At 39.3% G+C, this 25,376-nt stretch overlaps 1 protein-coding gene across 5 annotated transcripts in view; it reads right to left on the reverse strand.

The window, feature by feature from the left end:
* LOC117514296 (CUGBP Elav-like family member 3) overlaps nucleotides 1-25,376 on the reverse strand; it is a 75,473-nt gene that overhangs the window by 47,483 nt on the left and 2,614 nt on the right. For 4 of the 5 annotated variants that reach the window (XR_004561849.1, XM_034174684.1, XM_034174682.1 and 1 more), the window contains exon 3: nucleotides 22,201-22,283. Coding sequence is in view for 3 of the 5 variants with exons in the window: in XM_034174684.1 (XP_034030575.1) it covers nucleotides 22,201-22,283 (83 nt within the window). In the remaining 2 variants the exon portion in view is untranslated. Of the gene's footprint in view, nucleotides 1-22,200; nucleotides 22,284-24,182; nucleotides 24,259-25,376 lie in introns of all 5 variants that reach the window. The other variant, XM_034174685.1, reaches the window with a different exon arrangement.

Raw genomic sequence — 25,376 nt, forward strand, 5'->3', positions numbered from 1 at the left:
ATGTAAAACTATTGACGAGATACTCTATCTCCCTTACAGAGTTTAGGTAGCTACTCTGCACTGTGTTGGTATATGGCATTAGAGAACATAAAGAAGGAATCATATCCTTAAACCTAGTTACAGCGCTTTCTGAAAGACTTCTAGTGTAATGAAACTTATTCCCCACTGCTGGGTAGTCCATCAGAGTAAATGTAAATGTTATTAAGAAATGATCAGACAGAAGGGAGTTTTCAGGGAATACTGTTAAGTCTTCTATTTCCATACCATAAGTCAGAACAAGATCTAAGATATGATTAAAGTGGTGGGTGGACTCATTTACTTTTTGAGCAAAGCCAATAGAGTCTAATAATAGATTAAATGCAGTGTTGAGGCTGTCATTCTCAGCATCTGTGTGGATGTTAAAATCGCCCACTATAATTATCTTATCTGAGCTAAGCACTAAGTCAGACAAAAGGTCTGAAAATTCACAGAGAAACTCACAGTAACGACCAGGTGGACGATAGATAATAACAAATAAAACTGGTTTTTGGGACTTCCAATTTGGATGGACAAGACTAAGAGACAAGCTTTCAAATGAATTAAAGCTCTGTCTGGGTTTTGGATTAATTAATAAGCTGGAATGGAAGATTGATGCTAATCCTCCACCCCGGCCCGTGCTACGAGCATTCTGACAGTTAGTGTGACTCGGGGGTGTTGACTCATTTAAACTAACATATTCATCCTGCTGTAACCAGGTTTCTGTTAGGCAGAATAAATCAATATGTTGATCAATTATTATATCATTTACCAACAGGGACTTAGAAGAGAGAGACCTAATGTTTAATAGACCACATTTAACTGTTTTAGTCTGTGGTGCAGTTGAAGGTGCTATATTATTTTTTCTTTTTGAATTTTTATGCTTAAATAGATTTTTGCTGGTTATTGGTAGTCTGGGAGCAGGCACCGTCTCTACGGGGATGGGGTAATGAGGGGATGGCAGGGGGAGAGAAGCTGCAGAGAGGTGTGTAAGACTACAACTCTGCTTCCTGGTCCCAACCCTGGATAGTCACGGTTTGGAGGATTTAAGAAAATTGGCCAGATTTCTAGAAATGAGAGCTGCTCCATCCAAAGTGGGATGGATGCCGCCTCTCCTAACAAGACCAGGTTTTCCCCAGAAGCTTTGCCAATTATCTATGAAGCCCACCTCATTTTTTGGACACCACTCAGACAGCCAGCAATTCAAGGAGAACATGCGGCTAAACATGTCACTCCCGGTCCGATTGGGGAGGGGCCCAGAGAAAACTACAGAGTCCGACATTGTTTTTGCAAAGTTACACACCGATTTAATGTTAATTTTAGTGACCTCCGATTGGCGTAACCGGGTGTCATTACTGCCGACGTGAATTACAATCTTACCAAATTTACGCTTAGCCTTAGCCAGCAGTTTCAAATTTCCTTCAATGTCGCCTGCTCTGGCCCCCGGAAGACAATTGACTATGGTTGCTGGTGTCGCTAACTTCACATTTCTCAAAACAGAGTCGCCAATAACCAGAGTTTGATCCTCGGCGGGTGTGTCGTCGAGTGGGAAAAAACAGTTAGAGATGTGAACGGGTTGGCGGTGTACACGGGGCTTCTGTTTAGGGCTACGCTTCCTCCTCACAGTCACCCAGTCGGCCTGCTTTCCCGGCTGCTCGGGATTTGCCAGCCGGGAAAGCAGACTCAGACATTTTCCTCACCATGAAAATCCGACGAGGGGGGTGGACCAGTGCTCACTCAAAGCCTGCTCACAGGCGAATGACGCAACCGATAGGAGTGAAAAAACTCACGCCTGCGCACGAAGGTTCAAGCTTGGCTGATGCAATCACACGTGATTCAAATCCATAAGGTTATTGCAAAAAACATACATACTCTTTAAACAACATGCAACAGGCTAGAGGCTACTTTAATCTTCTCTCATTTCTCTTCTCCCTCTCACACACACGTGCACCATAGTGTGCTATGCCTGATGTGCCGTGTTCAGCCTAGCAGACTAGATGACCACGCATACTGCATACACTTTCAGTCTGTTGACCACTGCGTGTGTGATACATGTGTGGTGCTGATAGACTCTACTCCAATCGCAGCAGCACATTTCAGTTGGAGCAGAACAAACTGCTATATAGCAAACCGGCAACAGGCCATGCCATTTTGCAGAGAGAGTGCACTCTGCACTGCTTGACAAACTGTCTGTACGTACCAAAACCTACACCTCACAAATCTATCTGCATCCAATCATAACAGCGAAATATTACTTATAATAGATTTACAAGCTGAAAGTGATTGGTTTTGGAGAAGAAAAAACCTGTAGCCATTTTTTAAGATTTAAGTCATAAAAAATAATTTTCTTTGGCACCATTATAATTTTATTTATTAGCTTTTAAATAGGGGATTCATAATATGACATTGTCAATATAATCAAAATTCATGTTGTCTGGAAAAAACTAATAAATAGTTCCCCTGAAGGGAAAAAATTAAAATGAACAGACGGCCTTAAACTACGTTCGGTAGTGACCCATGCAGTCTATGGTAGTGACCATAGCAACGTCACAGATCACATGTGGACTTTCCCCAAGTTATGTGAGGGATGCTGGGAAGCACATAGTGAAAGTCAATCAGAGCAGAGATGCATGGTGATGTCAGCTGGCTGTCCACTCAAACAAAATAATCCAAAATGGTGGAAACGCTCAAAAACATCTTATTTCTGCATAAATCTAATATGGTTCTCACTGTAAAACTTAGCGAGAAATAAACACTTCTAAATCTAAAAACACTGTTTGCGAAACCAGGCAACATCTCTAGAGTGCTTTACAAGACATCTTACGGATGTTAGTATGCAAGCCCAATGAATGTGCATCACGCAAGGACAAAGGCAACTTCTGATAATTTCAAAACCTCATGCATGTGCACACACACTTCTACCTGAAGACTGCGATAAAAAGAAAAGAAAATATTCACCATTGAACTTCCCCCTTGTAAAGCCTCTGTACGAGGCTAAAAACTTCAGTTGGGTTACACAAAACTTTACCTGACTAAGCGTTTTGTGCAATGACTAACGTCAAAAAATTATTCAACTAAGTGAGTTTATTCAACTAAACAAGATTAAACTGCTTCATGAAGCCGGGCCCTGGAGTCTCCCACATGCCTTCTACCAAACTATTAATGACTACTTTAACTGAACTCTAAGTGATTTGGCAATGTTGTATCCACTCGCAATATAAGGAATATGGAATCTCATGAGAACATGTGGCAAAAAAACAAGAAGGCACCACAGACCAATGAATAACAGGAGGACATCTAAGCCATGTGACATCAAACCTCTTCAAGCCATTTGGCAGTCTACTTGCCACAATTTTTATATTTTTGGCATAATTATGTTTGTTTGTTTTTTACAGGAAAAATATAAAGCATAAGACACCAAGTTGTACAATACATGGAGCAGCTGAAAGAGGAAATATATGAACTGTACTTTGAGTCATACAGATTTTTATTTGCTGGCTTGTTTTATGAAACAGATGGTGTGTGACATGGACTCAGCTCAACCTTTTGGTTACTTTAGAGCTCAGCATCTGAGAGACAGATTGGGCAGGGAGCAATCATACCTGGACAATCATGTGTCCACAGAAACGTGCGTTTCATGGTGGCCAAGATAGAAATGAACAAATGTCCCTCTGCGTGTATGTGTGTCAAGCCTTAAAGAGGCAGACTGGCATTTATGAGTCTATGATTCAGCTTTAGTTTTGTGGTGAAACATGAGGCATGTACAAGCTCACATGTGCATAACTGTTTAAAATAAATAGGTTAAATCCCTCCTGGTCTGAGTTGTAGACACATAAAGACCTGTGTACTCTGCGTAGCCCCTCTGTATCACTCTCTCGTGCTCCTCCTCTTTCACTCAATTTCCTACACACAAACAGTTGATTTTACACCTGTCCTACCATCAACCCACACACAGCGAGGATAAAAATAGAGCAACAGACTGAGGGCGGGGAGCGATACACATCACAAAGCCCAGCAGCCAAGGGGGAGATTGGAACGGCAGGATGGCAACAGGAAAGAGAGAAAGAGACTGAGAGATACAGAGAGCAAGAGAGAAAGAGAGAGAGAGAGAGAGAGAGAGAGGGAAGAACACTGGACTCTGTTCTAAATTGAAAGTGCAGCAGTAAGCAGTGAAGGGGAATAGTAAACAGTGCTGCTGACCACATAAATATGCTAAATTATCCTACAAAGTTGCCCTAGTGGATAATTGCTCATCATTGCTTTGCCCCACAGGGATGCTGCCTGCCAGACATCTTAGATTGTACATGGAAAAACACAGACAACACACATTATATATATCCCGGTGGACGTGACAAATATCAACTGCAAGAGCTGCCGGTGTACATGCAAGGATGGTCCCAAGCTAATATAAAGCTAGGCATGGGCCAATTCCTGGTTCATGTTTTGAAAATGCAATTGTTCCAAAACCTGTTCATTGTATGACCTCTGTACAACCCCAGTTCCAATGAAGCTGGGACGTTGTGTAAAATGTAAATAAAAACAGAATACAATGATTTGCAAATCCTCTTCAACCTATATTCATTTGAATACTCAACAAAGACAAGATATTTAATATTGAAACTGATAAACTTTATTGTTTTTGTGCAAATATTTGCTCATTTTGAAATGGATGCCTGCAACACATTTCAAAAAAGCTGGGACAGTGGTATGTTTACCACTGTTACATCACCTTTCCTTCTAACAACACACAATAAGCATTTGGGAACTGAGGACACTAACTGTGAGTGTCATGATGGGTTTAAAAGGAGCATCCTCAAAAGTCTCTGAAGTTCACAAGCAAAGATGGGGTGAGGATCACCACTTTGTATTTGAACAACTGCGTGAAAAATAGTCCAAGAGTTTATGAACAATGTTTCTCAATTTTCAATTGCAAGGAATTTAGGGATTCCATCATCTACAGTCCATAATATAATCAGAAGATTCAGAGAATCTGGAGAACTTTCTACATGTAAGCAGCAAGGCCGAAAACCAACATTGAATGCCTGTGACCTTCAATCCCTCAGGCGGCACTGCATTAAAAACCGACATCATTGTGTAAAGGATCTTACCACGTGGGCTCAGGAACACATCAGAAAAACCATTTTCAGTTAACACAGTTCATCGCTACATCTACAAGTGCAAGTTAAAACTCTACAATGCAAAGCGAAAACCATACACCGACAACATCCAGAAACGCTGCCGCCTTCTCTGGGCCACAGCTCATTTGAAATGGACAGACACAAAGTGGAAAAGTGTGCTGTGGTCTGATGAGTCCACATTTCAAATTGTTTTTGGAAATCATGGACGTTGAGTCCTCTGGACAAAAAAGGAAAAAAGACCATCCAGATTGTTAACAGCACAAAGTTCAAAAGCCAGCATCTGTATGGTATGGGGGTGTGATAGTGCCCATGGCATGAGCAACTTACACATATGTGATGGCACCATCAATGCTGAAAGGTACATCCAGGTTTTGGAGCAACACATGCTGCCATCCAAGCAACGTCTTTTTCAGGGACGTCCCTGTTTATTTAAGCAACACAATGCCAAGCCACATTCTGCACGTGTTACAACAGCATGGCTTTGTAGTAAAAGAGTGCGGGTACTGCCTGCAGTCCCACTGAATATGTGTGGCACATTATGAAGCACAAAATACGACAACGGAGACCCCGGACTGTTGAACAACTGAAGTCGTACATCAAGCAAGAATGGGAAAGAATTCCACCTACAAAGCTTCAACAATTAGTGTCCTCAGTTCCCAAATGCTTATTGAGTGTTGTTAGAAGGAAAGATGATGTAACACAGTGGTAAACATACCACTGTCCCAGCTTTTTTGAAATGTGTTGCAGGCATCCATTTCAAAATGAGCAAATATATGCACAAAAACAATAAAGTTTATCAGTTTGAACATTAATATCTTGTCTTTGTTGACTATTCAATTGAATATAGGTTGAAGAGGATTTGCAAATCATTGTATTCTGTTTTAATTTACATTTTATGCAATGTTCCAACTTCATTGGAACTGGAGTTATACAAATTCCTGATGTTATCCCACATGGTTCAAGTAGGGTTCGATATTAATGGTTGTCAGACTGTCTATGACAAGTAGAAAAGCTGTTTGGACAACAGGAGTACTCTATTATGTTGTTCTAATCTGACAAGGGCTGTTTTTGTTAGTATAAGGTGGTCAAATTATTTATTTTAGCCCCAAATGCACTACAGGGAATGCTGGTTTTTGCTCAGTTAGCCTGCAGAAAGTTTTATTAAATTTCATTTTCACACCGTGACTGATTGCCTGAATGAAGGGAGTGACTGGAAACAGTGATTCATGAGGGATTTAATCATTTACGTCTTGAAAATGTCATGTTTTACATCTTTCTCATGACACCTAATGTGATGCTAACTTGCTAACAATAGCGTGTGATGACTGTGTGTGTGTTGAATCTGCTGATACAGTCTATGGCTGCATGAAGTAGAGATCACTTTGTAAAAATCAGGGGTTCACTTTTGTGCAAGAAAAAACTACAGCTGCTATTAAAAAACTAAAGTTATGATGTAGTTGAAGATGATGACGAAAGGATTACATTTTTTTATTTTGTGGATAGCGACCTGTCTGTCACGGTCAGGTCACAGGTTGTAGCTCACAGAAGGGAGCATCAGGGTCATAATTTTACTGTTTTATTTAAAAAAGAAAGAAAGAAATGTTTCACCATCAGATAATTTAGATTTCATCCAAGTTTAAAAAATTCCTAATTTATTGTGAGCAAATTTGTAAACCTTAATCATAAAATCCCAAATGTATCATTTCTAAATTCTACCTTTAGGGTAGACTCAAATGTTATTTCTCATATTTTGTGGTTTTGTCTCCATCATAATAAGACACTGAAAAAAGTCAAATGACTGCAAGCAAAGGCTGCCAAACAGAAACATTAAAGTAAAATGTCAGAATACAAATAAAGTGAAAATTGTTGTGAAAGTGTAGGAACACGGACCCACAACAGGGGGCGCAAATGAACGGACAATGGAGAAGGTGACTAACAAGGTTTTACTGTTGTGAAACGTGCTCAACTAATACAACAATTGACAATGTGGAGGTAAGCCGAATTCCACTGGTGTCGTGTGGGCAGGCTCGAAGGTAGGAGACGTCCGTCCAAGTCGAACCGGAACCACCCGGGTTTCCTCTGCCACCGAACCCTGGAAGTACTGGAACCGCCAAGTCCCGAATTCCCAGGTGGCCACTGCCTCCGCTCGTCGGATCCGGTACTGCTGGCAAGAAAACAGTAGACACACAGGTGTGGGTGTGGCTGCACCCAGTAACACAGAGGAGGGGAGAAGTCGCCTCCACCTCACGTCACAATGCTGCAGGAAGGTGAGTACTTATCTGAAGCTACGGCTTCTTGTAAACAGCTGTCCTGCAATGCTCAACAAGAAAGACAATATAATAATGTACGAAGTACAGCAGAGAACGTTACCTTTATCTTAAGGCGATATCTCGGCACTGAGGTGGAGACGCCGTCCTACTGATATACCTCTGTGCTGAGTGGAACAGCTGTGTCCAGTGATGGGTGACAGCTGTCACCCAGGCTGCTCCCATAAGGTGGCAGCGCCCTCTGGTGCCTGGAGCCCGCACTCCAGGCAGGGCGCCCTCTGGTGGTGGTGGGCCAGCAGTACCTCCTCTTCAGCGGCCCACACAACAGAAAATAATAATTTTACATAAATTATTATTCAATATTTTATGGAGAAATAACTATTTTACAGACTCTCCTTAATTATTATGATCACACACTGTCAATAAAGTTATGGCACTAAAAGTTCAGAAACCTTAAAATTACAATGAAAAAATATTCAATTGCTAATGTGGACACAAACCTTTATATAATGTGATACACATTTATTTATTGGAAAAGTAAGTCCTGTTGGGTTCTTCCTAATGTCACAGCAAATCCGAGCTGGACCTAAATGTTGATTTACCACAAGTTTTATGCTGGATGTCCTTCCTCATGCAAAAACACTTTACATGAAGAATGGGCAGGGGTGGCCTTGAACTTGTAACCTTCTGGCCCTTTAAAGCTATAGGGCCACCCAAATTTCACTAAACTGACAAATTTAGATTCTACTGAAATCCAAGCGTGATAATGTTGGTTTATGTTAGAGACATGTTTCAAAATTAAAGCTCATTTTAATAACGATAACATATTTACCTGGGAGGTATTCCATAACAAATATTTTATTTTCCTTTTAACACCGTCTGCAGGAGTTGGTGTGTGTTCGCATCCATGGACTTTCGAAAAGACCGGAAGTTACCTTTGACTGCGGGTGATGCACACACACGTAGCGTGCATGCTGACGTCTGTGAGATGTCTTGTAAATCGCTTCAGACGTGTTACAAAAAGAGCGCTTTTAGATTCAGAAGTGTGTATTTCTCGCTAGCTTTTACATAATATATGAGACATGTTAGATTTATGCAGAAACGCCGTGGTTTCAGAGCGTTTTCCACCATGTTGGATTAGCAGCTAGAGTGAGACCAGCCAGTTGACATCACCATGCATCTCTAATCTGATTGGCTGTCACTGTGTATTTTCCAGCATCCCTCACGCTAGCTGGGGGAGGCCTCACGTGATCTATGATGTCGCTATGGTCACTATCACAAACTGTATGTGTTGCTACCATAAGTAGTCCAAGGCCATCTGTTCTTTTGAAATGTTCCCCTTCAGAGGAAATGTTTAGCAATTTTTTTCTAGACAATGCAAATTTTGATGACAATGACAATGTCAGATTATGCACCCCCTATTTAAAGGCCAATAAATGAAATTATAGTGGCACCAATGAAAATTATTTTTATGCCTTAAATCTTAAAAAGCTCAGTGGCCACTTGGTGACCACCCCTGGCCTGGCGTATATTAAGCTGGGAAAATATGAATAAGAATAATATAGTACTTTTATGCAAAAGAGAAAAAAATGTAATTTGTGAATGACTATTTTCACAGAGCTTGGTATCCGATAAAAACAGAAAAGTCAAAAAAAAAAAAAAAATTAAAAGTTCTTTTCAATTAAACTAGCATTTATTTTAAATACAATGTAGGTCCACGTTTCCCACACACTTTTTCAAAAAGCTAAAATGCTCTGCTAATATCTCTAAACTGTCTTCTGTTGAAGAGCATGAGATGGGTTTCATGTTGAGGTGGAAGATCAGAACAGAAGGAGACTTCTGCTCAGAGAACAGTAGGTCCCGATTACTGCATATTGTGTCCACTTTCACCTACTTTTACACAAGATTACCCCCAGTCTGCAACAGCTAAATCACATTATTCATGTTTTGTGGATCAGAATCAAACCCGATGTCACAGATGTTTTTACCATGTGTAAAATTTTCAGTTTGCTCCCCAGGTTCTACAACACAACTTTTACCACAGATTACACCCGTTTTTCAGGCACCATTTGGGTATCTGGGTTGTTTTTTTTGTATTTGCGCCAAAAACATATACAATTAGGTATGAAAAATTAGCAATGGGAGATCACCTTAATTCACTTAAAGCAGGAATTATGGATGCAAAATTATTCAATTCAATTTTTTTATTTTTTTATTTTTATTTTTTGGCAAGTGCATTCATCTTTACCCGCATCAGTATTTGTTAACTACTTGAGCCATAATATTTCTTTTGCCTTTTCAATAATTCACAAAGCATCAAGTGTATCGTGGCACTTACTGTGTATGTGCATGAAGGCTACAGTTTGGCTTTAATAAAAGAAACGGGAGCAGAGTGGTGCCTAGAGAGCAGTGAAGCATGACTAGTCACACCTGGTAAGCTGCTTATCACACTTTAATTTCACCTACGCTGGAATCTGCGGATGGCAGCCTGACCAAACAGATGTGCGAGTGTGTTCGTGTGCATGCGCATGTGTGTACAAACACTTGTGTACATGTGTGCAGCAGAACAAAGATGATGGGTGCGATAAACAGAGAGAGAAGTGTGTGGAGATTAAATGGAAACTGAGAGATACATCAACAGTAAAGAACAAAAGAAAATGATAAGCGGAAAGATAAAGGAGGGAATAAGCAGCAGCAGCAGACCTGGGAGATAGAGTGATAGATAGTGGAGAAAGATAAGAGGGCTAAAATCTAAACAGGCTGTGTGCCGAGCATGAGCCGATGAAAAGAGGGGAGGAAGAAGAAGTCATCACGGGATAAAGATGAAGGAAGGACAGATGTGTGTGAATGATTAAAGTGAATCCTGTTCTTATGTGTGTTCAGTATAAGAGGTTAATATGAGGATTTGTGCAAATTCTTCATGTGCAAAATGTGTGTGTCTCTGCGGGGAGATATGAAAACTAGGAAGGAAAGGACTCTTAGGGACAGTCTCTAAAGATGATGTACCCCAGAGGAAGGTATAGCAATTTTACACATCATAAAATTGCTCATTGATATTATTTTAGATAAGTTTAACTTTGGAAAATGGTCTAACTGCAAAAATAGTGTTTAAAGGAAATGGAAACTAAATGATGGCACTTTTATACAACATGGTGTAGACTGTGCTGTTGTTTTGGAAAAAGGTCTTCATTTTTTTCCTTCCATATTTTCTTGTGGATAAATCTTGGCTGACTAGTATTTTTTTAATTTGCTATGCTACTAATGAATTTTAATTCTGTTTTGTGAATTGATTAATCATCCATCAATGATACTGTTAATGTAATTAAGCATAAACTAAAATACCCCACTATGATTTGGTGTTGTAACCGATATTCTCGGCTGGTATAATTTAAGACAAAACAGTGACTGTTATATCTGACTCATGTTTTTGTTCAATAAAAAATACACACACACACACACACACACACACACACACACACACACACACACACACACACACACACACACACACACACACACACACACACACACACACACACACACACACACACACACACACACATCCACAAAGTATTCACAGAGCTCAACTTTTTCCCACATTCCAAAATGGAGTAAATTCATCTTTTCCCTCAAAATTCTACTCATAACACCTCATAATGACAACATGAATTTTTTTTTTTTTTTTGCAAATTTATAAAAAAAAAAACTAAGAAATCACATGTATGTAAGTACATGTGATATGTGATAGTACATAAGCCACTGTGGTTATTTGGACCTTCAAAGCAGCAGAAATGTTTCTGTACCCTTCCTCAGATTGGTGCTTCAAGACAATCCTGTCTCAGGCCTACATGCAATTCCTTTGACTACCTGCATAAATCTGATTCAAATTCATTTTCTGTGAGCTATTTTGACAATGCATTTCTTAATTTTCACTCAATAATCTTCTTTAAAACAGAAAACATCACAATTAAACATTGATTTATACTTGCCCATTTTTAAAGAAAGGAAACTAAACAATCACAGAAAGAAAATTACATGTGACATTTGTCATGGCTTTTGAGTTTACCCTTTTTGCTAATGTTACATTTCTATCAAGAGGTTTTCTTTTCAGGTTGCGTGTGCAACAACAGCAGACACTGCTCTTCCTGCATCCGTAACGCAGACAGCTCCACCATCAAATAAAACAAATCATGTAATTTCAACTGATTTCTTTTTCACTGCAGCATACAAACACAATGAACACTGTCTGTTTACAGCAGGATAACTTAAATGAATAATCAGAATCATCTTTATTCGTAGAGGGGTGCTTTTTACAGTAGTGGCGCTGAATTATGGCTTGTGCCACACATCTTGCAGACATATCATTTTCAAGGACTTTGAATTTTGATTTGGTAAATGTTCAACAAATAGGATTTTTCAGTTAAAATGTGTGTGCTTGCCTGATTTTGTGCATACCTGTAAATGGCTGATCGAATTTCCTTTTGGGCTTATGGTCATTAGCAGAAAATCCTTATTACTGCTGTCTACACCATGTTACCACCCACTGTCATTTATGCAGTTATTCTTAGTAGATCATCCCCAAAACACCACAACGCGTAAACGTTTAGAATGCCCACACGATTTAGTACTCGTTTATATGGGATGTTAGTTGGGCAGCATGATGGCCAAATGCTCAGTGCCTATGCTTCCAAAACAGAGGGTTCCCACTTCAAGACCATCCATGTCCTTTCTCCAATGTGGAGTTGGGTCAGGAAGGGCATGCATTATAAAACATGTTAAATCAACATGCAGATCCACATCACATCTACCATGGAGACTCAGAGCAAAAAGGGAGAATTAAATTGGGCCTTCAGTCTCCTTACTGCCAATAAACAGCTAAAATGAGTTTTGTCATGAGGAAGTATCTCAAAGGATATATGAACCACATCAAGTACACCCAAAATCTTTGCTGCAGCAGAATTTGTTTGTCATTCCACTGTAAAATTTCTCTCACTGTGACTACCACGGAACAACTATCCCCTGCTCCCTCTATTTGTCATTTTTTGCCTCTCTTCATCTCAAGCATCCTAAATGCTCCTCTTTCCCTTGCCTTGTCCAAATTAAACGCGAGGAGCACGACACTCTGATAAGGCCATCTGTCCACCTCACCCTCTTTGAATCCCTCTGTCCTTTTTCTCATTTTCCAATCTGCGAGTCTACACTGAAGATAGTGGGAAACATTTTGAGGCATCCTCTACTTCTTTCCAGATCTCCACTGGTGACTGGAACTGTTAAATCAGCGTTAAATCCCATCAGTAAGAGCGAGTGATGAAAGTGAGCAGCTACAACACTGAGAGCAGCATCAGACTTCTTACCAAACCTTTAACTGCTTGGATACGGATGTAAAAGAATCACGTGTATGTGCGTGAGTGAGCAACGGTGCAGTTCTATTAAATTTGGCTATCAATTCGATTAAGTGCCTGCGAGTGAGACAGATCATCAGATTGAAGTCCACCTCAACAAATATCACCATGTATATGGACATGAAAATGAGTTGCAAGAATACAATCATGCAGCTTAACAAGTACTGCTCTTAAGAAGGAGAAGTGAAGGAAGTGAAGAAGTTTGTGTGAAATGGTCAAAAGGGTTAACTAATCAAGACCAAGGGAGATGAGAGAAGGGGCAGAGGAATGGCAGGATGGGGGCAGAGAGGCAGAAAAGTGAGCTAGAGGGAGTGAGAAGGACAGATACACACAGAGCGAGTGGTGTTGAGAGGAAAATGTAGGAAAAGAGCATAGGATATCATAAATGAGCGTGAAATGAGAATCCAAGAAGGAAGGAAGTAGGAAGGCTAGTGTGCTGTAAGGGAGAAAAACGAGCAGAAGACAGCAGGAATGGAAAGTGGGAAGAGTGAGAGGTGCCATGAAGAGGCAGCAGATAGAAAAAATGGAGTGATGAAAGAGGTGGAGTTAGACTACAGAGAACATTCAGTAATATTCTACCGGTGCAGAGAAATGGGGAGAAATGTGGGGAGTTGAAAAGAGGACAGAGGAGATTTGAAGAAAAAAGAAACAAAGGAAATGAGGGAAAGCAACCTGGTCTCACAGCAAGTCGTGATTCAGCAGCACGAAATATACATTAATCTATTGGTTCGTGATATTGTGACAAAAAGGGCCTCATTTTTGTCACGGCAGCACAAATTCATTCTAATTCATTCCGTGATGGCTGCACAAAATTAAAAGTGAAGCCGGGGGTCGGGGTGGTTATGGTTAGGGTGGGGGGAAAGAGTAAGATTAGGTTATGGTTAAGGTTAGGGTCGGGGGTAGGAGTAAGGTTAGTAATAGTGAGTTAAAAAAAAACCCTGTCACGAAAATTTGACTCATTTGATCATGGAAGAACGAAAAAAAAAAACGTGAGACTGGGCTGGGGAAAGCATGCGAATCAGGGGAGAGAAAAGTAGGAATGAGGAACAGATAAAAAAGCAATTCTTGAAGAGAGAAGAGGTTGGGATAATGGATGGGTATGTGAAAGAGAAAAAGAAATCATCTGAAGTCATTTCTAAATCCTCTCAAAAAGAAGGCCAGAGGGATGGGGAGGAAGAACAAAAAATGAAGAGCACAGGCATAAGCACAATGACAGAGAAAGGACAGACAAGCTTCTCAGAGAGAAATTCTTACAGACAAGTGGAGAGAAAATAAGAAAAAACAACAACTAAGCTTCAGTATGTGAACTGAAAACAAAACTCTATATTCTAATCTTCAAGCCAAACCATTTTTTTTGTTTGCCCCAATACACCATAAACCATAGATTGCATACATACTGGACAAAGCCCACGTGATGCCACCCAAAGGATATCTATAGAGGCCTGGAACAGCCGATGTGAAGCTCGTGCCTCAGCGCCGCCATCTTGGCAGCACTGGCCACGCTGATTCACAATGAACTTGTTAATGCATAAAAGGGTGGAATATGGGTGGCTCAGTGTGTGACGAAAGAAACGCAAATATGTCCCCCTTTTCAAGTCTGAACCAGCTAAGCCAACAGGCTAACCTCAGTTTGCGTATTTATTAAGACATATTTTTGGGGACTGTGCAGTGATTCTTATAACGATTTGCTTTAGTGTGGACATTAAAAGTTATGAGCCACTTATTTTCTCAGTAATCATCCACTAATGGGACTTAATGGATAAGGCTACCAATAGCTGCTAAAAGTGCTAACGCCTTTAGTGTACAACTTTAAACACTGCGAGAATTTCACTCAGCAAGAATATTGCAGCAGCGAGGTCTTAGATGATCTGTTAGTTTCTCTTCACAACATACCATATTACAGAAACAAAACAGACACATCTTCCACAACAGCTAGCAGCCGCATGGAGTATCCTCTGAGTTATGCTGGGATGCGACGAGAAGCAGCAGCAGAGTCGGGAACCATGTCCCCAATTTTACAGAACTTTATTGCTTAAAACATCTTAAACTAAGAAGTTAGAACCCCCCCCCCCACACACACACACAGTTTTCATGGAGGAGGAAACTAGCTATAGAAACCAAAAGCATTTTTTGTTATTTCTAGTTGCACATTTTAACATGGACTCCAATGGGGATGTGCTCTGTTTTGGAGCCAGCCTCAAGCCGCCAGTCAAGGAACTGCAACTCTGTCTTCCTCTGGTAGGGCTTCATCTGAGCCCATTGAAGCTTACCTTGTACTAAACAATTCAAAGTCTCTCAAATCCCTCTACACTTTATATTTTAACTTTTATGGTCACTTTGATAGTAACGTTATGCATATTGAACAGATTTTTATTGTATTTATTTATATGTCAGCTACCTATTTTATAAACACTACCCAATCTGGAACCCATGGATCCCCACTGGCAACACACTAGTTATGATTAAATCATGTTTCCCAGTCTTACCAAGAATTTCCTTAAAGAACAATGGCTCATACAGGACAGATGGAAACTATTTAGTATGTATCTTCAGGAGAAAGGAAAGATAATCCAAAACAGGAGTCAGGAGACAGAGACAGGAATGTTTCTCGTTAAGTTATTGAAAACCGAGCACACTGCAGCCACACCCTCATTTCAGCACTCTCGTCTTCCTCAGGGGAGCGATGATCGGGGTTGTTGCATGCTGCCTCTTCAGAAAATCTGAACTATTAATGAATATCCTCCCCACAAATCCGTTTGCTACTGGTGACTGGAGTATTTGTAACTTATTTATTTGGAAATGCTTTGCAAAATCAAACAGACAGATTTCTGTAAAATTTTCAAAAAATGCAGTCAATGTCATGCATGAATGAATAAAATAAAATTATAAAACATAACCCAGCGGACAAGACTAAAATGACAACAAAAAGCATGAGACAGGGCAGATAGCAGAATACTGTGGAACAACTTCCTGACAAGCCTTACTGGATTGCCGTGATGAAAACACTGTCAGTATTTATTAGTGTGTATATGAATAAATGTAGATGTGTTCACAGCTACAAGGCAAAGCATGCATGACTGCAAAACATGTTTATGCAGGAGTTTGTGCTTTTGTGTAAGAACATTTCCCCTCCACTGCCAAAAGCTTTTTATTCAGGTTCGCCACCAGCTGTTTTCTCACAGCAATTTTATCATGGCCCCAGGATGAGGAGATGGTGCGGGTACTGAAACTTGGATAGATTGCAGAGCTAAACAGCCAGAATAAGTCTGAGAAAGACTCAAGGGTGGTAAAAGTACATTTAATATCCTGTTATTACTGTTACACACTAGCGCTGACAAATGTCTCCATTACATTTGGGAAGACGCTCGCCTCCAGGTTTGAGTTTATTCATGGAAACAAAAATTCTTCTCATTCTGCAGACCCCAGGGAACAATTTGGCACCCATGAAAAAAAATATAAACAAACTAGTGCGTTGCCCGTAGGGATCCACGGGCTCTAGATTGGGTCATGTTTACAAAATAGGTACCTGACATTTTTCAAGGGTGGTAACAAATTATGCAAAGTTTCTATAATGAGTTGGAATGGCGTGTGAGTCCAGAATGCTGGTGGGCACACTTACGATAATCCGATAACAGATAATTATCGAAGATAATGTTTTCATTATTGGATTATCTTTTTAGATAACTTTAAAAACCATTATCGGACTAATTATCTTCCGATAAATTGTCTTCCGATAAAACAAAATTCCAGATAAACAACAGCAAAAAAAAAAAAAAAACAACATTACAAGACAGCTCTGCGGTGTTTGCACAGGCACAGTGCGAGCGGTTAGATGCTTGTAACTTTTCAGCAGCAGGATACCCTCACGATGGCTGACCAGAATAATATCAAACAGGTTTGATTTTCATTGGACCATACGATCGGGGATCAGGAGGTGATCCTGAGATGTTAAACGCAGCTTGTTACTCCATGTACACTACATGATGCAGGACGCACGATTAACCTGAAACTCAGTCAAAAAAATTCTTGCATGAAAAATCATCTCGCACAGTGTAAAGCACGTTTTACAATATCATAAAACATGCGCACATTCTCTCCACATGCAAAACATTTTGCGATGACACTTCCAGGGCTCCGTAAAAATGCCTGTTTTTACAAATAAAAAAAATGGAATATTTTACAAAAGCACATTTATCTGTAAACACCAACACACGACAGACGTCACAGTAACGTGTTGGTTTACATAATGAATGACTCAACCAATCAGTGTTGAGCAGAGGCACTTTTACCCAGAATCCTTTGCGATCTGTCTGTGTTTGTTACAAAATCTCAGAATTAGTGCATTATTCAACATTAAAAGATATATGCTATATTTTAACTTTGTACAAATGACAGAATTGACATTAATGGAGTTATTCTATCGGTATTAATGTTATTTATAAATCAAAACCATAAGTCAGCATGACTTTATTTTTCAAGACCTCCGCCTGACCGGAGTGTTGTGATTGATAGAGAGTTGGCATTATGGCTGCTCTCAGAGTGCCTCTGTGCTGGGAGCTCTGTAGTAAACAAGCGCTTCCAGCAGGGGCAGAATGTTCAAAGACGAAAGTGTGGTCTCAATGTTTGGGTCTGTTGTTACTTTTAATGTTACTAGAAGCTATTGTGGCATTAAAACTTTAATTCATTTTATTAGTAGTTATAAATGTACCAGAGACTATATTGGAATTTATCTGTTATCGGTTATCTGTAACTTCTGATACATTTTTGGGTGGTTTATTGTTTTATCTTTATCGAAGATAACTTTTCAGTTATCTGTGCCCACCACTGTATATCTATATATATCTATATATATCTATCTATATCTATATATATATCTATCTATATCTATCTATATCTATATATCTATATCTATATCTATATATATATATATATATATATATATACACACACATGTATATGCACATATATACATACACATACATACATAAGCAGATATATACACGTATACATACCTACATGTACATACATACATATCCACACACAATGACAATACCAAAAAGAAAAAACGTGCAAACTTAGTCAATGAACTCAAATTTACAAAATATAACCAGACAATACAGGCACACAACACACAAACCCGAAAGTAATAACAAATCAATAGACCTAAGTCTTGTATTGAATAAAGTAAAAGCTCTAGAGAAGCTGTCCCCTTAAAATGGATTTATCCTGAAGTATTTCAATCATGTGTAGGTTATAAAAGTCTGTCTATAATATGATGCTGCATTAGAAAAGAGCAGGAATGGTTAGTGAGTGAAATAAAATCTTGTTCAGTAGGAGAACAATTTGCTGTTTGCTTAGTGGTCTTTATATTGTTTTAAGCTAAATCCTAAGATGCAATCGCAAAAGGGTTTCTATAAAAAGACAGATGGTGAATAGCTTGTGATTGGGCAGTGAAAAAAAATTCAGTCAGAAGTTTTTTTTTTTTTTTTTGGTTTTGCTTTAATACCTGCATATATGTATGTACACTCAACAAAAATATAAACGCAACACTTTTGGTTTTGCTCCCATTTTGTATGAGATGAACTCAAAGATCTAAAACTTTTTCCACATACACAATATCACCATTTCTCTCAAATATTGTTCACAAACCAGTCTAAATCTGTGATAGTGAGCACTTCTCCTTTGCTGAGATAATCCATCCCACCTCACAGGTGTGCCATACCAAGATGCTGATTAGACACCATGATTAGTGCACAGGTGTGCCTTAGACTGCCCACAATAAAAGGCCACTCTGAAAGGTGCAGTTTTATCACACAGCACAATTCCACAGATGTCGCAAGATTTGAGGGAGCGTGCAATTGGCATGCTGACAGCAGGAATGTCAACCAGAGCTGTTGCTCCTGTATTGAATGTTCATGTCTCTACCATAAGCCGTTTCCAAAGTTGTTTCAGAGAATTTGGCAGTACATCCAACCAGCCTCACAACCGCAGACCACATGTAACCACACCAGCCCAGGACCTCCACATCCAGCATGTTCACCTCCAAGATCGTCTGAGACCAGCCACTCGGACAGCTGCTGGAACAATCGGTTTGCATAACCAAAGAATTTTTGCACAAACTGTCAGAAACCGTCTCAGGGAAGCTCATCTGCATGCTCGTCGTCCTCATCGGGGTCTCGACCTGACTCCAGTTCGTCGTCGTAACCGACTTGAGTGGGCAAATGCTCACATTCGCTGGCGTTTGGCACGTTGGAGAGGTGTTCTCTTCACGGATGATGCGAAGGAGATGTGTTACACTGCATGAGGCAAATGGTGGTCACACCAGATACTGACTGGTATCCCCCCCCCCCCCCCCCAAATAAAACAAAACTGCACCTTTCAGAGTGGCCTTTTATTGTGGGCAGTCTAAGGCACACCTGTGCACTAATCATGGTGTCTAATCAGCATCCTGATATGGCACACCTGTGAGGTGGGATGGATTATCTCAGCAAAGGAGAAGTGCTCACTATCACAGATTTAGACTGGTTTGTGAACAATATTTGAGGGAAATGGTGATATTGTGTATGTGGAAAAAGTTTTAGATCTTTGAGTTCATCTCATACAAAATGGGAGCAAAACCAAAAGTGTTGCGTTTATATTTTTGTTGAGTATATGAACAAGAAAATGTATTTTGTGAACCTAATTTATCAGGAATCACAGCCATTTTTATACACCAATTTTCAGACACCATAAGTAATTGGACAAACCAAGTATAAGAATTTTTAATATAAATTGTCTCATTACATCCAGTTTTCTTTAGACTTTTCCAAGTCACTGAATACACCTTGGACTTCATTTACATCAGTCATTGAGAAATACAAATAATATGGTACTGTATAGCAAGTATGTCTGGAGTATGAGAGGCCAAACAATAATCTATAATCCTACTAATTCAGAGTGACATCATCAGCTGGAGTTTTGTCTTTGGATGTTAGCTGAAAAAAATAGTCCAACATGTCCTATGGTGCCATAGTTGTAAGGTGTAAGCAGTGGTGGGCACAGTTCAGCTAATGTGATAGCAGATAATTATCGAAGCTAATGTTTTTGCTATTGGATTAGCTTTTCAGATAAAGTTTAAAACCATCATCGGAACAATTATCTTCCGATAAATTTAGTTCTGATAACTTTCAGTCCGATAACATTTTTTTGCTGGTAAAGTTTAACAGATAAAAACATTTGTAAACCCTAAAATCAAACATTTTAGTCTCTTTGTTGTGTGTTTATAGCCATGGAGCAGACTGGCTGGCTGTCACTTGCTGATGACATCATCATTAAGTGCAAAATGTGATTGGCCGGTCGACACAGGGAGCATTGTGGGTAGTGTAGTTCAGATTTGCTTTGGAGGTTACAGTGACTTGTCCACTCGACACAAACACAAAACAGACTAATTTTACCATTATTGTATTTTATTTCTTTGTGGCTGTAATTTAATCACCAAGACTTGGTGGGGGAGAGGAGCTCTCATGGCGCAGCTCGGTGTACAGAGGGTGGGACTATTCTTCATGTTTAGACATTGTTTTGCATTAAAAAAAAAGGGATGCTTTATGTGGATTATTTATTCAGATGAATCCCACTGAAACTAACAGGTAAGAATTTATATTTGCTATGTGTATTTTACTCTGCCAATCAATGCATTAATGGATGTATTTCAGTTGTTTAAGCCGCAGGGTTCAAAGCGTGTGAAAAAAGCAGCAGCTTTTTGCTCGTAAATGACGGTGTATCTAATACTGAGATAAACTGTGACTTCTAATACTGTTTTACTGCTTTTGAAAGATGATGACAGTGTTTGAGGTTTTATTTTATTTTTTTATTCATTAATTTTTCCTGTGTTCTTTGTGTTTGTGGTCCTTGAATTTACCCAGCAGCCCCTGCGGCACTTAAAGTGAAACTGGTTTATCAGAAGCCGGCAGTGTAATCTGATGTGGCCTCATCCAAATCAATACTAATAGTTAATCAGTTATCTATAACAAAGATAACTTTTTTTTAGCAGTTTATCGGTTTATTGTTATAAAAGATAACTTTTCAGTTGTCTGATTAATGGTTATCGAAGCTAACTTTTTGGTTAGCTGTGCCCACCACTGGGTGTAAGTTCACAGAGTGGAGGCAGGCCTAACTATAGGGTGTGGTAAGTGTTAGTGCATGAGACACTGATGCTAATTCTCCTCAGTTAAATTCAGAATGGCAACCCAGCACATTCTCATTCAGTGTCGTAAAATAGAAATGTTTTTTAGTTGCCCTTCATCCCACAATACATGTTCAGAAGGTGCCCTTTGCTGCCGATGTAGTGATATACAGGGCAGCCTGAAGTAACGATGTCTTTCTTCTTTTCCTACATTATGTCCCTGGTTAGGGTGAAGGTTTTGATTAATGTTATTGACATTCACAAAGGTATGACAAGAATTATTGCAGACACTGAAAGTCCATTTCCCATATGACACTATACTGACAGTGAAAGGTACTTTCTATGTACCAATTGAGATGCCAAAGGACCACATCAGACTGTCCTTTGTGGCACACTGAGAATAAGGGGACTTGGCTGGTTCCCTATGTTTGAATCACTGCCTTTTTCGAAGATCAATCACAACCGTCCCTATATGAAGTAATGTCTGTGTAAAATCTCATTTTACATGGATATGCATCATATCAGGGAAGCCAAGCTGCTTTAGTTTATGCTTCCTTAAGATTCATCCTTTACTGTCACAGTGCTGTCATCAGTGAAACAGTCTAGGCAGCGGAGCACAGTATTCACGTGCTGTAAACAAGTCAAGAAAAATACAAATGCTCCAACACAAATCATATAAAATCTAGTTTCTAACTGCAACGGAAACCAGGTCAGAAAGACAAAAAGCAGGGAGCATTTAGAGACAGCGGTACAGACTATGAGACAGACACAAATCTCCCATAGTGCCCCATCCATAATGAACAGTATCCTAACTGAGCCGCGGCACACAATCCCTCACTAGAGACTGAGGGAGTCTGGGATGAGACAAAGGGGAATGGCCACATTAATTACACACGCTATCAAGGCGGTAGCTATCACTGGAGGCCAATAGAGGGAGCGACAGAGAGATATAAAGACAGTGAAAGATAAAGAAATTGAGATGATGATGCTCCCAGTGAGAGGGTATGATTGTCTTCAGCAGCAAGATGTCTGCTGGCTGCTGAGTTATGTCACAGTGACAGGAACGGCAGCTGAACCTACAGCGCAGACACACACTGATCGGAGGGTACCTTGTGTATATGAGATGGACTGTGTGTAGTTTTTCTTGGAGTAAAGGTGCAAAACTATGTATGCAGGAAATGCAATCTGTTTATGTGCGTGTGCATTTGTGCACTTACTCCTGGTAGAGTTTTTTGCTCATGTAGGGCGCTCTGGGCTTTCAGCGCTGACTCCCTCGCACAGTACGTCAGGAACGCACATCCTGCCAGAGACGGAAATAAAGAGGAGAGAAAGAAAGACAAAGACAGAGTGAAAGAGAGAGCGAAGCAGGGAGTGTGAACATATTAGGGTTAGTACTAGAAGTGAAATGATTAGTCAAATAACAGAAAAAGGCAACTACTTTGATAATTGATTAATCATTACTCATTTTTTAAGCTAAGATTTTGTCTTGTTCCAACTTGTTAAATATGAGGACGTCCTTTTTTGTATGAAATAAAGCTATTTTATGCTAACAATCACAAACCAGTGTGTTTCACTGGTTTAAACCAGACATTATGTTATTTGACTGCTCATCTTTCATTAAAAAATTTAAATTATGCACGGTGCACTATACTCTCTTTGTCACTGTCTCATTACGTCATAAATCAGGAACCACTAGTCACATATTCACAGTTTTGGTTTCAAAATATTTGCAACATGCAAGTTTTTACAGGTTGTATTGGAAGACTCTTGTCAGAAACTGAAATGCGACCAAAGTAATGCCCAAAGACAAAAGAAAAAAAAAAGACATATCTCCCACGATTCAGACTGATGTAACGACTATGAGCAAAGAGCCAATTGTGGTGTTAGTCTCTTGTTGGTCCAAATGATAATTTTTCCTGGAAATGAGCACAATAAGATCTCTTTTCACTGTATTTCACTGAGGTTAGCAAAACTTCCAATCAAGCCATAACAAAATAGAAATAAATAATTGCATTTGAAAACCCATAATTCTGTGTTGTGGTGAGAAAATACAAAGGGAAATGATTCTGAATGACTGGAATAGTTTGCAAAATAAATAGTGCCTATACTCTACAATCACTCCAAAAATCTGCTTCATGTGCATTATTATAAAAATTGGCCTTGACTCTTCACCAATTGTATGCAACTCTATATGGACAATAAAATGCCTTAAATGGTTTTAATTGAGACAGATGATATAATCTAATTTTAAGTGGCTCTTAAACTGGCCTTAAGCAGTGACAGACTACTTCAAAGTGCATTAAACTCAATTTAAATAAGTTTTGAATACAATATTAGCTGTTTATGGAGTATTTTTTTTATAAAACTGTTAAGCAATTGCATTTTAAATTGGATATAAAAAGCAAAACTGGTCTTCACTGCACTGTTTATAAAAACAAAATGAGAAAATGTAAAAACTCAACCCATAAAATAAAAAGAACATCTAAATAATGTTTTTAATTTGAGCAAACTCAAACTGGTTGCCTTGAATTTTTACATTTTCTCAACTTTTTTTTTACAGTGTGGTTGTCAAAAACCAAATTAATATATTTTAAATTTGTAGCATTGTTTAGCCTAGATTTCAATGCAAATTCATGGGAATGTGATTTTTAACTTTTTTTTTATATATTATTATCATTATATTACACTATTTATATTATTTTTGTGCAATTTTATATCAAAACAATATATTGATTGCTCATGAAAATAATTCCAGATTAATCGATGATGAAAATAATTGTTATGAAAATAATTCCAGATTAATCAATGATGAAAATAATTGTTATCTGCAGTCATACTGACCACATACTGACAGTCATACGCCATTTAAATGACTTCTCTCTCTTATTTTTGCCTTCCCTAGTTACTCGTCAGCTATCATTAATTTAAATGTGTGAGGACAAAAATATTACTCATGCACTTCAACTACACTCAAAAATACCACGAAGATGCACTCTAGAGCAGAGAAAGACACTCCACGCCACGGCACATTTCAGAACGGCACGGCACAAGTCAGCACACATGACAGCACCACAGACGTGTGTGCAGGGCTAACGAGGCCTTACAGGCTCGCCACAAAAAGGTTCCTGCCTACACTAACCAGTACACATGCCTCACGATCACGCCAAATACACTCCCTACATTTTCCTATATGCTGTACCTGTGTCTGTGTGTGTGAGGGTGGTTAGGTAGCACAGCTGGCTGGTCAGAGCTGTTAGCTACACCTGTCACCAGCACTAGGACAACAAGATTAGCAGCAGGTTAGCATTGCTGTACCATCTCAGACCACCTAATGTAGAGTCAGAGTACACAGTATATTTTGCAGAGTAAAATATACTCTGTCAGGATAACATTTGGTCCCAGTCCAAACAGAGTTAAATACGCTCTATTATAGAGTGAAATCAGCTCAACTGTTTTGTCAAATCATGTTTTTCAACTCCAATAAGAGTCATTCACAGCATGATAGAGTTGGTTTTACCCTGTGATAGAGTTCATTTAGCACTGTGATAGAGTATATTTCAATCTATTTGGACTGGGACCAAATGTTATCCTGGCAGAGTATATTTTACTCTGCAAAATTTACTGTGTAGAAATGAAAAGGTAACACCTCAGCAGAATGACTCAATGTAATGCCATGAAATGAAACAAAACACAAAGTACTGTCGCAGTACACACACATGTACTGCGACTGTACCTACTCACATGTATCTTATGGCCCATCTCATTGTTTTTACGAGGGGCTTACTTTAGTTGTGGGGATTCTCAGAACAACAGATTTGTTCCTGTGTGTGCTGGCTTACAGGCCCATTACACTGATTGAAGCACACAGCCTAATCTGAACACAGGACCCCAGGCCTGTGTGTATGTGTGTGTGTGTGTGTGTGTGTGATGTGTGGTGGGTACAGATGATGGACAAATACCTAGGAGGAAAAAAAATCATAAAAAATTGTAAATCAGTTTCAGAGTTATAGGTTTTGTATCACAAAAATATAATTCTACTAATAAATGAATATGCATGCCAAGTTGTACCTCTATGCTCTTACCAGCAGGGGGCGAAACAGTTAAAGAACTGAGGATCCTGTGACTTATGGCTTTGCAGAGTAACACTAACAAATGAATAAAATGGACCTTATAGTCATGTAGAACAGTATACAAATAATCAATGTTAAAAAATGCAATGGTAAGAATATTTCATGCGGTCACCTCATGAAATATTCTTTCCATTGCATGAATGAAAAAAACATTCATTATTTCTTTTATATAACGCCTAACAATCCTGACGATATAGTCCGTACCTGATGCCGTGCATTGACTTCTTCGTGTACAGACTGCCATCTGCTTTCCTCAGTCCAGT

This window comes from Thalassophryne amazonica, chromosome 7 (genome assembly GCF_902500255.1).
Source record: "Thalassophryne amazonica chromosome 7, fThaAma1.1, whole genome shotgun sequence".
In the NCBI taxonomy this organism is placed as follows: Eukaryota; Metazoa; Chordata; class Actinopteri; order Batrachoidiformes; family Batrachoididae; genus Thalassophryne; species Thalassophryne amazonica.